Source organism: Lichenostomus cassidix, chromosome 6, assembly GCF_008360975.1.
Source record: "Lichenostomus cassidix isolate B80296 chromosome 6, HeHo_3.0, whole genome shotgun sequence".
Lineage (NCBI taxonomy): Eukaryota > Metazoa > Chordata > Aves > Passeriformes > Meliphagidae > Lichenostomus > Lichenostomus cassidix.
The window spans coordinates 14,099,850-14,112,060 of record NC_139487.1 but is presented as its reverse complement, the minus strand read 5'-3'; the positions used below and the strand labels follow the sequence as shown (position 1 = coordinate 14,112,060).

The 12,211-nt window shown below is 34.1% G+C and overlaps 1 protein-coding gene across 2 annotated transcripts in view; it reads right to left on the bottom strand.

Moving 5' to 3' along the window:
* Window positions 1-12,211, bottom strand: part of LOC146435284 (adhesion G protein-coupled receptor A3-like) — a 256,900-nt gene that overhangs the window by 110,609 nt on the left and 134,080 nt on the right. For both annotated transcript variants that reach the window (XM_085065134.1, XM_085065135.1), the window contains 5 exons: window positions 10,749-10,913; window positions 7,184-7,382; window positions 5,752-5,901; window positions 2,596-2,757; window positions 657-872 (listed from right to left, as the gene is read on the bottom strand). In XM_085065134.1, coding sequence (XP_084921260.1) covers window positions 657-872; window positions 2,596-2,757; window positions 5,752-5,901; window positions 7,184-7,382; window positions 10,749-10,913 — 892 coding nt within the window. The remainder of the gene's footprint in view (window positions 1-656; window positions 873-2,595; window positions 2,758-5,751; window positions 5,902-7,183; window positions 7,383-10,748; window positions 10,914-12,211) is intronic.

Below are 12,211 nucleotides of genomic sequence, written 5' to 3'. Positions count from 1 at the left end.
AGTAAATATTTCAAGAAATAAGCCTATTAAACTGAGATTCAGTTGAAGGATAACAAAAATTCAGTACTAATACATAAATTTAATAACATGCTCAGCCAAATACAAAATTCCATTTCCTGCTAGATCAAAATTTAATTGTTCCACTTCATTATTTGATAACAACAGGGTATTCTATCAAAAGGCTTATTTACTATTTTCTTCAGCTAACACCCAAAAAAACATCAAAACACTCTCCCTCAGCATAAAGTCCAGAATACAGTGTAATACTATTTATGAGAGTAAAGGTAATTTCCCTAAAAAAATACATCTTTGCTATGTAAAATCGCCTGAGAATGCCTCACTAAAACAAATATTTCCAAATTAATTTAAAGAGATTGTTTACACATAGAAAAGTTTACAGAACTGGGGTCAGAGATAAACAGAACAGAGAAAGAAAGACATTCACTCATCTCTGTTTACATCCTGCATTCTGCCTGATTATATTAATGGAATATCCATTAGCACAACACAAAATGCTACACCCAATACAACAGTTCAAGTCCAAGGTACATAACATAAAATATGCATTTTACAAATCAGTATTCTGCCTAAAGGTGCTAATGAAAACACTAAATAAATAAAATAGATAACTTATATTCATAATCATACTGACTTACCCTGGTAGAAGAATTCACCAAAGAACCATCCAGATTGCCAGTGTTGCACTTGAAATGCAAATATAGATCAGGATTGTGATTTGCTTCCCATCTCCCCAAATCAGGAGTCACTGACTTGTCTGAGTTTGCAGATATTTTCTGGTAGGCAGTGCAAGTCATTCCTGTGAAACTCGATGGCTTGATCATGAAGGCTTCCAGAGCAATATTCCGAGATACCTGGGAGAACATTGGGAACAGTTATGTCACAAACTCATTAACCACACTTGCAATATTGTGTGTGCATTGTGTACTTACTGCATATACTTTATAAGGGATTGTGCATGTATACACACACCCATACATATATATATATACATATATAAATACATGTTCTTGGGGTGAGAAAGAAAACAGAACTTATTTAAAAATATGACATCAAATTCTACAACAGCATAGTGGGTTTCCTGTTGTAGAATTCTGTATCATATAAACTATATCATATAGGCTGACACAGTTTAAAGAGTTTCTTTTTTTTCTTTGGAAGTGTACTGTAAGCTGTTGTCTACCTAAGCCGTGGGGGTTTTATTTGCTGTTTTCTAAAATAAAGAAAGCAGATGCAATTTCTGTGAGACAGTTTCCTGGCTGGCCTCCCAAAGGAACAGACATGTTTGCTATGGCATAAGATGACACCAGAAATATTCCACAGCTTTTGTTTATTTACAAATTGCAGTCAACATTAAACTACTTCTCCTACAGAAAACCACAAGAAGATAAAGCATGGCAAAACAGTTAGTGACACATATCCAATTCTGAGTACACAGAATTACTGTTTTCAGTAATGTAACCATCTTCCTGAAGCAATGACAGGGAAAAAACTCGACCTTTGTCACTTGACATTTAAAAGAAATATAACTATATAAAACAACAGAGCACTCCTAGCTGTCACATTGCAAAATATTTCCAAAAGTCACATTATTGTCACTATGTATTTAATATAATACTTTCAGCAAGCTTAATTCTTTCATGAAAACAAGAATGAAATAAAAAAATCCTTTAAAAACAGTCCAATATACTTTTATCTTTGTTTGAAAAATTGTTTTTCTAAAAACATACAGTGAAGGAACTAAGGCTATTATGCTATTTGGCTTACTCTATAATTCATTTCAGTCTATAATTTCTTTTTTATTTTGTTTGCTTTTATTTTTATACACTATTGCTGTGATTGACACTGTACCTGAACTCATGTTTAAATAGTATTTTTCTGTAAATGCAGTGGACAACTGAGAAAAGAATAAAGGTTGTTAAAATCAATCAAGCAAGTGAACTAGCCCAAGGATAAGGCTTTAAATTATTTATATAAAATTCTAAAAGGATAATTTTCAAGCTTTTGATTTAGATGTATTTCTGCTAGTTAGATGCTGAAAATGGCAAAACCACAATGTCTTAGTCTCCAAATGAAAACCTCTCACTATCCAAGTGACAAATTTGTGTAGGTGGAGGCCAAGAAATAAAAAATTTATTTCTAACAGGTACAGTTTGCTTCTAAAAACTAAAACTAACCTCAAATTAGCAATGTTTAGGACACGATAGACCTTTTTTGACAATCTTCTAGACATTTCAAGCAATAATTATCTAGCATTCTCTTGTAAAGGAGTATCAAAAGCTTCAAACTATAAGGGATCACATTGTCTTTTATTAAAAATTTTATTCACTCACTCAAGTTGGATTTTTCAAAATAAACCCAAATGCTTTAGTGGCTTTAAAAATAGAAGCTGAATGAATAGTAGGAACACTAGAAAGATACAGTTGTGAACACTACATTGTAACAATAAACACAACCCATCAAAGAAAACCTCTCTGAAATACCAGCAGTGATATTTTAAAAAGTATTTGGGTCTTGCAAATAGAATTCAAGAGAAAAAAAAAATCTCGAAAAACGTTTTGTAATTTTTTGAAGTACCTTTGATATAACTTGGATCCTGCTGGTCAGTATTTGACTGGCAATGCTTTCCACACATCGCACAATCCTGGTGCAAGCTTTGTCTTCCTTCTGAGCCATCCACAGCACGTGGTCATCCACCAACATTATATTGCTGGCAATTTCAATTAGAGCATCCCCAATCTGGAAGAGGGAAAAAAAACCAAAGAAACCCCAAAAAAAGGTATTGTCTGTAAAACTCACATAGTAAGAAAAGAGCAGGTAAGAGTACAAATGACGGCACCTTACTTCTTCACCTTACTTCTCTTGGTAACCATAATTCAAAGACAGTTTTGATTTTATAAAAAATTAAATGGAATGAAAAAGGAAAACCAAGAAAGGAAAAGTGCAACTCACATCAAGGAAGAGCTTTTTAGTTCACAACTTTAAAGCTCATCTTTCAGATAAACCAGACAAATTGAGTCTCTCATCTGGCAATAAACAGAATTCCAGAATTATCACTCTCTTTCTTAAACTAATTAAAATTGGCCATGCCCTTCTAAAGAACTGCTTCATGTTCAATCAAAGGACCTTGGGGGGGAAGGGTGGGGGGAAGGAAAAAAAAAAGAGGGAAAATATATTTGAAAGCCATCTTTGTTACAGACAAAGTGAAGAAAATTTGAGGTACAGCTCAGGTGCTGGTACAAAGTTAGATCATCTCATTAGCCATGGCTTTGGTAGTTTTAATTCATGGTTGTGCCAAACCCAGAACGACAGATCTTAGTTTTGCTAGATGACATTTTGCAGATTTTGGTAAGTATAACTATGGGTTTGAAATTTTATTAGTATGTTACATTTAGAAAGAATAAATATCACAGTGAATATTTTTGTAATGATTTCAAGCTGAAATAAAAATGTTTACTTTTTAAAATTCGAAAACTTAATTTGAGTAAAATTTCAAAATTAACATGACCACGTTATAAATATTTTTGAAGACAAAGATATGACAAAGATATATCCAGCTGTCACAAAAAAACCGGAATAAAAAGGTGTCTACAAGAAAAAAACAACTGAGAAATACAGCTAAAGGAAAGTTCAAGCCAAAAAGTCACACTAATAGAAACAGAAAAATAAGGCAAATACACAGATAATTCAGTTGAAAGGAAAACAGAAATCCAGAAATGGTGAAAAAGGTTCTAAAATGGTTGAGGTTATGAAGTTAGCTCTTCATTTTCAATAAAAAAATACACAAATTTCACATGCATTTCAAAGGAAACAAATAATGAGGCTATATGTGAAATTTAATGTGACTGTTCCTGAAATATTTAATCTATTTTTGAGAACCTAATTACTAGATAATTCTAGATGGCTTTTGACAATGTGACAGGGTTATTGATAAAATGAATAATAATGAATCACATTAAGAGTCTGAAGTGATTTATGAGAAACTATGAAAGCAAACACCAATCAGCTAGGCAGTAACTTACTGAGGGCAGAACAATAGTCTATAAATACACAAAAAGAGAGAAATAAGAAAAAGGAAGTAATTTATACTCTAATTAAATGTATTAATGAAGAGTAAAGACATGTCATTAAAAATACAAAAAATTGGGATAATGTGTGAGTATCTTCCTGATAAAAATTGTAGTGTGTTGCAAATACATTCCTTGTGCAGCTGTTGAACCTCTCTTGTTTGAGAGGTGAGCCACCAGATGGGACAAAGTACCTTCAGCTTGTATGAAAATGAACAATCCTGTGTGGAATGGGGAATATATCCCAGAGAGGAGGCACAGAAACTGCACTAGTTTAGCAAGAATGTTTTTGAAAATATTTTGCAAAACTCCATTTTAATTGATTTTAATGGTTTATGTAATTGGATTTTCAGCCGCTAGCCAATTCAAAACTAACTGCCTTGTATTAAATAAAGTTCAGTCCTATTTATAATTACAAGTGCAGCCTTATGCACAAAGCTATTGACACTTAAATTTCATGGATGTTTTTGTACCTTGTGAGCAAGAGTTAAGAAATGGGTGCAATAAAGAGCTCAGTGAGTGAGGACCCTACTTAGTGAACCTGAGAGAGAAAACAAAGTGTAAAGTTCCAAACAGAAAAGGAAACAGAGAAAAATTAGGACAAATGTTATAAACTAAGAAGATAAGAGACTACTAAATCAGAGATGTAGAGATAAGTGATGGAGATAGATACGTTTTGATACCAAAAAAGCAGAAACTAAAACCTATTTGGAAGGTGGAAGAAGTGAATTAAAAGATTAGAGATGGTGCTCAGTTTTAATGGAAAATGCATCAGCTGCTAGAAGAATAAAGAGGCTTTATGGCAAATCCAGCTGTTTCTTTTGAATGTTAAATTTTTGTTTTGTCAGAAAGCAGTAAGATCTTATCAGGATTTTGTGCTGAAACAAAGTTGCAGCTTTGAAACATGATTCTTGGAGAGCACTTAATAACATACTTTAGATCTAGTGTAAAATGGTGAAATTGAAGTTGGAGACTTTCTCAAATTGGCACTAAAATGTTAACTGTTACAATTCCCAGAGCCAGAATGGAATGAACATTGCCAAACCAAAAGAAAACATCATGTGCACAAAAATTACAGTTTATGAAATCTTTCTGCAAGCAGTTAGTTTGAAAATTAACAGTAAAAAAATATGATGAACACTTCTGTTCTCTATAAAAACCTATTTTTCCCATAGGGTTTGCATAATTCTGATTAGATTTTCCTGCAAAAATGGCATACATAATGCTAAAAGTTTCTGTACAAAGTTGTACATAAAAACATATTATCTTTTCTTTACATGAAGTGATACCTCCTTTCAAAATTCAGAAAAAAACACCTGATGAAATGGAGAAAACAAAAGAAGCTTATGTAGCTCCAGTGGCCAGAGAGACTCCATTCTAACACATTAAACATAGTAGAAATTAAAAATGAAGAGAAAATTACGTAAGTGGCTCATTAAAAAACAGGTTTTATTCCTAAGTAGCAATGCCCTTGTCATCAGAGAAGAAGACTTAGTTGTCCTTTTTGGCACAAAGAGACAAATCACCATTTATGCAGAACATTTGCAATCAGCAATCAGTTTTAGAAGCTACTCTTCAGTGTGTGCCTGCATATATTAACAACAGGCCACATGTGAAGACTTCACTTCTAAGTAATACTTTTTTCAGCACAGAGAAGATATCTTACATCTTCAACTTCATCCACGAAGACAATTAGCTTTTCCAGTATATAAGCCAAATATATTACATCCATTTTATCCGCAAAGAGGGAAGCACCTCTTGTGTAGGCTGTCAGCTGGCGGGAAAATTCAAGCACGGTTGTCAAATTGATGTGCATCTGAAAATACATCAGAATTGTTAGGCTTAATAAAGCAGCTAGCTTCATTCTCTTTAAAAACTGGAGATAACATCTATTTGTATAATGCCTGCCATGAGCTCACACGGATTTATGTGCATCAGTATGCCACGGACATACGTTTCAGGGGCATATGAATGTATCTTCAGCCTCAGGTCTTAGATTTCATTGCTGTTACCTGAAGACACCACCACAACAGGCCAATGAATTTTGAAGATTTTTGTCTACTTTTTCTAGTCTGTAACTATCTGGCCTCATAGAATATACCAAGCTACTAACCTTGCCTTGCCTCTATCTTTAGATCATCACAAAAACAACAGTGTCAGCAAGGGTTCCTATATACAGTGGTTCATGGTGGGAGAACAAGAGAAACTCAGAATGTGAAGAAAATCTTTCCTGTGAAGAAAATCTTTCCTGTCATGAGAGCAGCCAGGTATTTGAACAGGCTACACCCAGATGATGTGCAGCCTCCACCCTCAGAGGCTGTAAGGACCTGAATGTCTAAAGCCTTGAGAAATCCAACCTCACCTCATTGCTTACAGGAGAATGGCCTGAATTCTAGACACCTTCCTAATTTTTTTCTTACCCTATAATTGCAATGGCTCTCTTAATATATTAATTGTTTTTATTTATGAACTCATCTGAAAACAAACTTTCTGTGGCCTTACTCAGCACTACTGATACTACTAGGGAAGCAAAGGTCAAGGAAACTGAATGTTGTAAAAATAGTATGGCAGTTACACATCTGGGCCATCCTCCACAGTGTTTCCTGTTATGCTCTTTTTTCCTCATTAATTTCTATCCATTTACTTTTTCACCTCATTCTCTCTTTTACTTATCCATAAGAAGCAATTCAAGTACTGCTTTTTTTGAAGACATCAAAAAGGCATTCTAAAGAGGAAAGGCACTTCAGCTGACAAAACTCTGATATCAGACTTCATGAGAAATTAGTATCTTTCTGGAAAAACACATGAGGGGAAGACAAAGAAGGAACAAAACCGAAGAACTGACCAACCCACCAACATTAATAATGATCACCTAGACTCCAAACACCCAATTAAAAAAAATATTAAGATAAAAGTAATAGATGTTGTGCACTTATTCCTACTACAAAACTTCCAATTACCGAAGAAACAAATTTTTGCATTTCAAGTAAAGCATTTTGTTAGAAGTCCACATATCCCAAACTTGTGGCTGAACAGACATTTCTTGCAAGCTCTTCAACAAGAACAGTACCAAGAAGCCTTGGATTTCCCAGTGTTACCTGACTAAAAGCATGAAGGACTTGAGTTATTTCTTGTGAATAAGGACATTCAGAATAGCTTTCCTCATCCCAGCGTCCAGTTCGATTACATTTGCGCCACGCCTTAGCCTCTTCTGCGCCATTGCGAAATGCAATGGAGTTAAAAGAATACTGGAGACAGGGGTGGTAAGCAGTTATCCCAGCCAAAGTTTTGGGCCACCTATGAACAGCATGATAATGAAAATTAAAATGTGAAAGGCAACTCTAATATAGAGATATATACAACAATATATAACAACACACAACAAAGTACAGAATATATGAGAAAAAAAGGCTATTTTGACTTTTACTTCATAATTTTTTATAATTAATTACTCTGTTGCATTGGAAAATTTAAAAATTATACATGTTCAAGTCTGGCTGGTCACACATTCATTCTGTGTTAATTCCAGGAAGGTGTTTAGTGTTAAGGAAAAAAAAGGTATGGTTGGTGTTTTTAACTACATTCATTTTTGCAGGCTGCAAAAAGCAGGACAGTAAGTCCATGAAACTAAAAAACCCAACTTAAAACCCTATTACTAAATGCTCTTAAAAGTAAGTGTTCAAAATGTACCTGGCAATCTCTGCTTTGCATTTTGGCCCATCACTAAAAAGCCTTGAGAAACAAAAGTCCCCGAATGTCTCAGACTACAATAAACAAGATTTCAGCAGAGATCATGTGTCATGGAGGAGGAAGGAACTACCCCTCAAATATTAGCTATTTAGCTATACATGATTTATGTAGTGTGATTCCAAAACAGTCTCTGAGAACAAACTAAATCAAGAGCAGCAAGAACTCTTCTATTTAGCTGATGGGTCTGTTATAAAATACACTTCTTCTGTATATTTGCTGCACTCTCTAGAATGGCATAACTGGATCTGTTTCTATAGACACCAAATCTATTGTCACTTGCAGCCTCGCATGGACACAGCAGGATCAGGTAATTGGGAGAAATCAAAGAAAACCATAAGAATATCATCGGCAAGTCGGCAGGTCTGAGAAGGATATGGTTCTTTAATCGCACTGATGTAATGAGTGAACCCAATAAATCACAAAAGTATTCTGCTTTTTAAGGAAAGCACAGCTTAGTCAACCTTTCCTCAAACACATGTAATAACTCCTCTTCATTATACAATTCACATTCTATTGTACCTTGTTACATAATACACTGAAAGCTTTTGGGGCTATGAAAGTTTTTTACATTTCAAAGAAAAGCTAAGAAGAAAAATACTTTTATTTGTCACAGCCAACTGTCACTGAAATTATTCAATTTGTGATGTAAAAACAGTTAATAAAAAATGAATCATGAAAGAAGCTTCCCCAAAAAATCAAAATATCTACAGTAGCATATGTAGTATATAGTAGCACAGAGGACATTTGCCTCTGTGCTGAAATATTGTTTTTAGTTAAACATTTGCATTAATGCAATTGGGCCACAGTGATTGGCAACTTACTTGAAAAGTAAAACTAAAGAGATAATTCTGAACCTAGCATTGTCACAGGGAGCAGAATCTGGCCTCTATGAATAGGAATGACAGCATGTAACAACATTACCATTTGCTTTTCAGAAATAACTCAGAGAGTGCTAGAAAATAATAAAAAAAAAAGGAGTAAAATACGGCCAGGACAGAGAAAACCTCTCAGTACAAAAGGCCAGTTCATTCTGACTCTCAGTGCCTAATTCTTGCTGCAGTTACGCAATTATAAATACCACCTAGGCTGGACAACTGAAATAGCCACACTTCCCTAACAGTTGACGCTTTTCTCCTTTCTTTTGCCCAATAAAAGAAATGTTCTTTCTAGTTTTGCCTTTGTGGTTCAATTCTTTCTACTTACATACTTGTTATGCTACCTCAAAGACCTTTGTAAGAAAAATCGCTGGTGTGATAGCTCCATCTCTGAGGATAAACCTTTGGAACAATTTCAAGCACTAATGCTGAGTTTGAGCCTGATAAATTCTCTACAATTTTAAATTCATTCTCTCAAATGCCAGAAGAACCTATGGACTCAGCACCCTTTTGATGTACATTTTAAAAATAAATTTATGTGGATTTCTAGGAAGATGATCAATAGGTACAGAAATGTCCACTCCTGTTCTTTTGATTTATACAAGATGACAAAAATGCTCCTGGTGTTAGTTTGTGCAGCCTGTAGGATCTATATATATTTATTTATGTAGAAAAGGACGTCATTTTAAGGCAAGAACATGAACTGCATAGAGTTGTCATCTAAAAGATTCAGTATCAGATTTCTAACAGGAAGCATACATTTTTTAAAAGACCTAATTAATACATATCTAAGCACATCCACCATAAGAAAACACAATTCCAGTTTTTGTGATGACAAAAATTCTATAGCTAAGATTGTCAAAGGTCTCTAATGAATTTTAAATCATACATATGGATTGCCTCAGCAATTTTGCCCCAGTGAAAAAGCCAAACTCGCTGGAACTGAGGTTAAAAGATAGTAAAATAGCTTTATAGTTAAGAGAAAACATTATGTGAGTAGGTTTTTCCCCACACTTCTTTCTACTTCAGTCCTTTATTCCTATTCAAACACAAGAAATAGTACAAAAAGCCTTTGTGAAAGTTTTAAAGGTAACCTAAAAACAAAGAGAAGCTTTCAGGTCAGAAGTAGTTGCAGAAAGTTCTGCTGTTAAGCGACGCTTCCTTCCTCATCTACTTTCCTTTCATTAACTAGTCAAGCTGAATTCTCATTATAATTCATTTGGTAACAAATTATTGTCTTGATTTCTCAATGGGATTGCCATACTACATCAGTGTTATTGTCAAGCAGGTTTTGTTTAAGAGCTTTGTGCACATCATTGGAGTATTTTAGAGCTAACTGAAAACAATACCAAATTTCACAGCAACCTTTTCTTCAGATTAAAATGATTAAAATTTGAAAAAGCCCCATCAGCATATGTAGATAGAAGTAAAGATGAAGCAAAACCTACATTTAGTCTACATAATTTTGCAGACTCTTAAGATTCAGATAGCAGGACAGGTGTATTTCGTAAGCATGTGATGTATTGGTAGGACTGTGTTCCTTAAGCTCACCTCAAACTATTTGTTTTACTAAGTAGTTTTACTTCCTATTTTTAATCTCTTCCGTGAAGAATTTTACTATCAGTTTCATGTCATTTGTTAGCTCTAATCTCAGCTGAACAAAGCCATGAGCTAGAACAGAATAAAAAAGTACTGAGGATTTAATCTTCTAATACTTTAATGCAGTGTTTGCGTCTTCGACAAAGACCAAGAACAGTTTTGAACCTTCTCTCACTTACCTAATTTAAAAAAAAATTTCCATAATTGCACACTAAGGAATTAGACTTTCTGACTTCCACAAACCACTGCTTCTCTTGAAGGACTAGTTCCCATTTCCCATCAAAATAATACAGTGTTCCTTCTTCCTGCTATATTACATAAAAATGACAACTAAAATAAGTGATATCTTTATAGCTGACACTGAAGTATTGTGCAAGCATGAATATGCTCTGTACCTACATTAATATATGAAATACACTCCAAACCCAGAAATTCATACCTGAAGTCTCCCTTGTTGTTAATAACTCTTTCTGCAGGGCAGTAGGGTGCAGCTGTTTCAAGTACCACAATTTCTACATGTTTAGTGCTATTTCCATAGGAATTGTTGACTAGACACTCCCAATCTCCAGTTGCATCCACATCAATGCTGGATAGGATAAGTTCACTATAAAATAAAAGATTCATCATTGTACATACTTAATTATACAAATATCATGTCATTGTTTTCTTTTACATTAACTTATTCTCAGAGACTTTTTATGAAAATATAAAAATGACATTTGGGCTCTGGTAGAGGGACACACAGCATGTTAGTGGTAGTAAGCTCTTAGCAGCACCAATTTGTATTGACTACTCACATTGTAACAGGCTACTATAGAAATCACAGATCATCACAAAAGAATATAAATTTTTTATTAAAGCCCATTCTCCTTTCCCCAGATATTACAGAATATTGGGTTTGTTGCCTAACCAAACCCTTGCAAGTCAGAAATTCATTTCAAGTTGACCACACAACCAACCCACAGAGAACGTTTGCCTTCAGATGTGATTAGAGCTCCTGCAGAATTTCAAGAGCAGAATCTGGCACTCCTCTATCAGGGATAGAACATTATTCAATTACTCCAACTCCACAGAGGTCACAGACAAAAAATAATTCTAACTACTACATTTTAAGAAGGTAACGCATTATATCTTAAATCTGCCATTGGGCTAGAAATAAATTTTACTGTAGTTTTAAACAAATTACAGCTTTTGAAAGTAGAGAGGAAAATAGGTAGCATTTATCTGAAATATTTACTTTGCTTTATAGAAATGGCTCATCTTTGAATATGCCTTGTGGTTTAGACAACTAGAAATAATGTGGGAAGAAAAGCAGTAGTGTGAGAGAGAGGATATACATTACAAAAAACCGAAGGACAGAATTAAAAGTTAATAAATTTACTTCATATATGTATTTCAAATAAAGTCTTAAGAATTCTACTTGTTACCTTTGGAAATTTTACATAAGCCTAACACTTTGAAAACTGATTTTCTCAAGTACTTACTACAGGACTGTTATCTGGGTCTTCAAAAAACAAGTAAACCCTGGTAAATAGTCTTTAAGTTAGTTGCTTCAGAAATTTTGCACAGTTCTCCAGATATTCAGTGAAATTTATTAAATAGTAACTTCAAAAATTTCACATTTTTCCTGTTTATGATGGCTTTGAGCTCCAAGTGCCTTGTAACCCCCTATTTAATTTTTACAATGAATTCCACATCTTTATAGCAAAAAATATAGAAAAAGCATTACTAGCCATTCTCAGAGAGAATAGCTCTCAGAGAGAGTAGCTCAGAATTTTAATGTCAAAAGAAGCAATTGTTCTCTTAAGAAGTCTCAGGAGAAGAGACCAGTAACAGCAGCCTCTTAGCTAATTCTTAATACACCTTCTCACATTCAGGTTGAAATACTTCAGTGAAATTAGC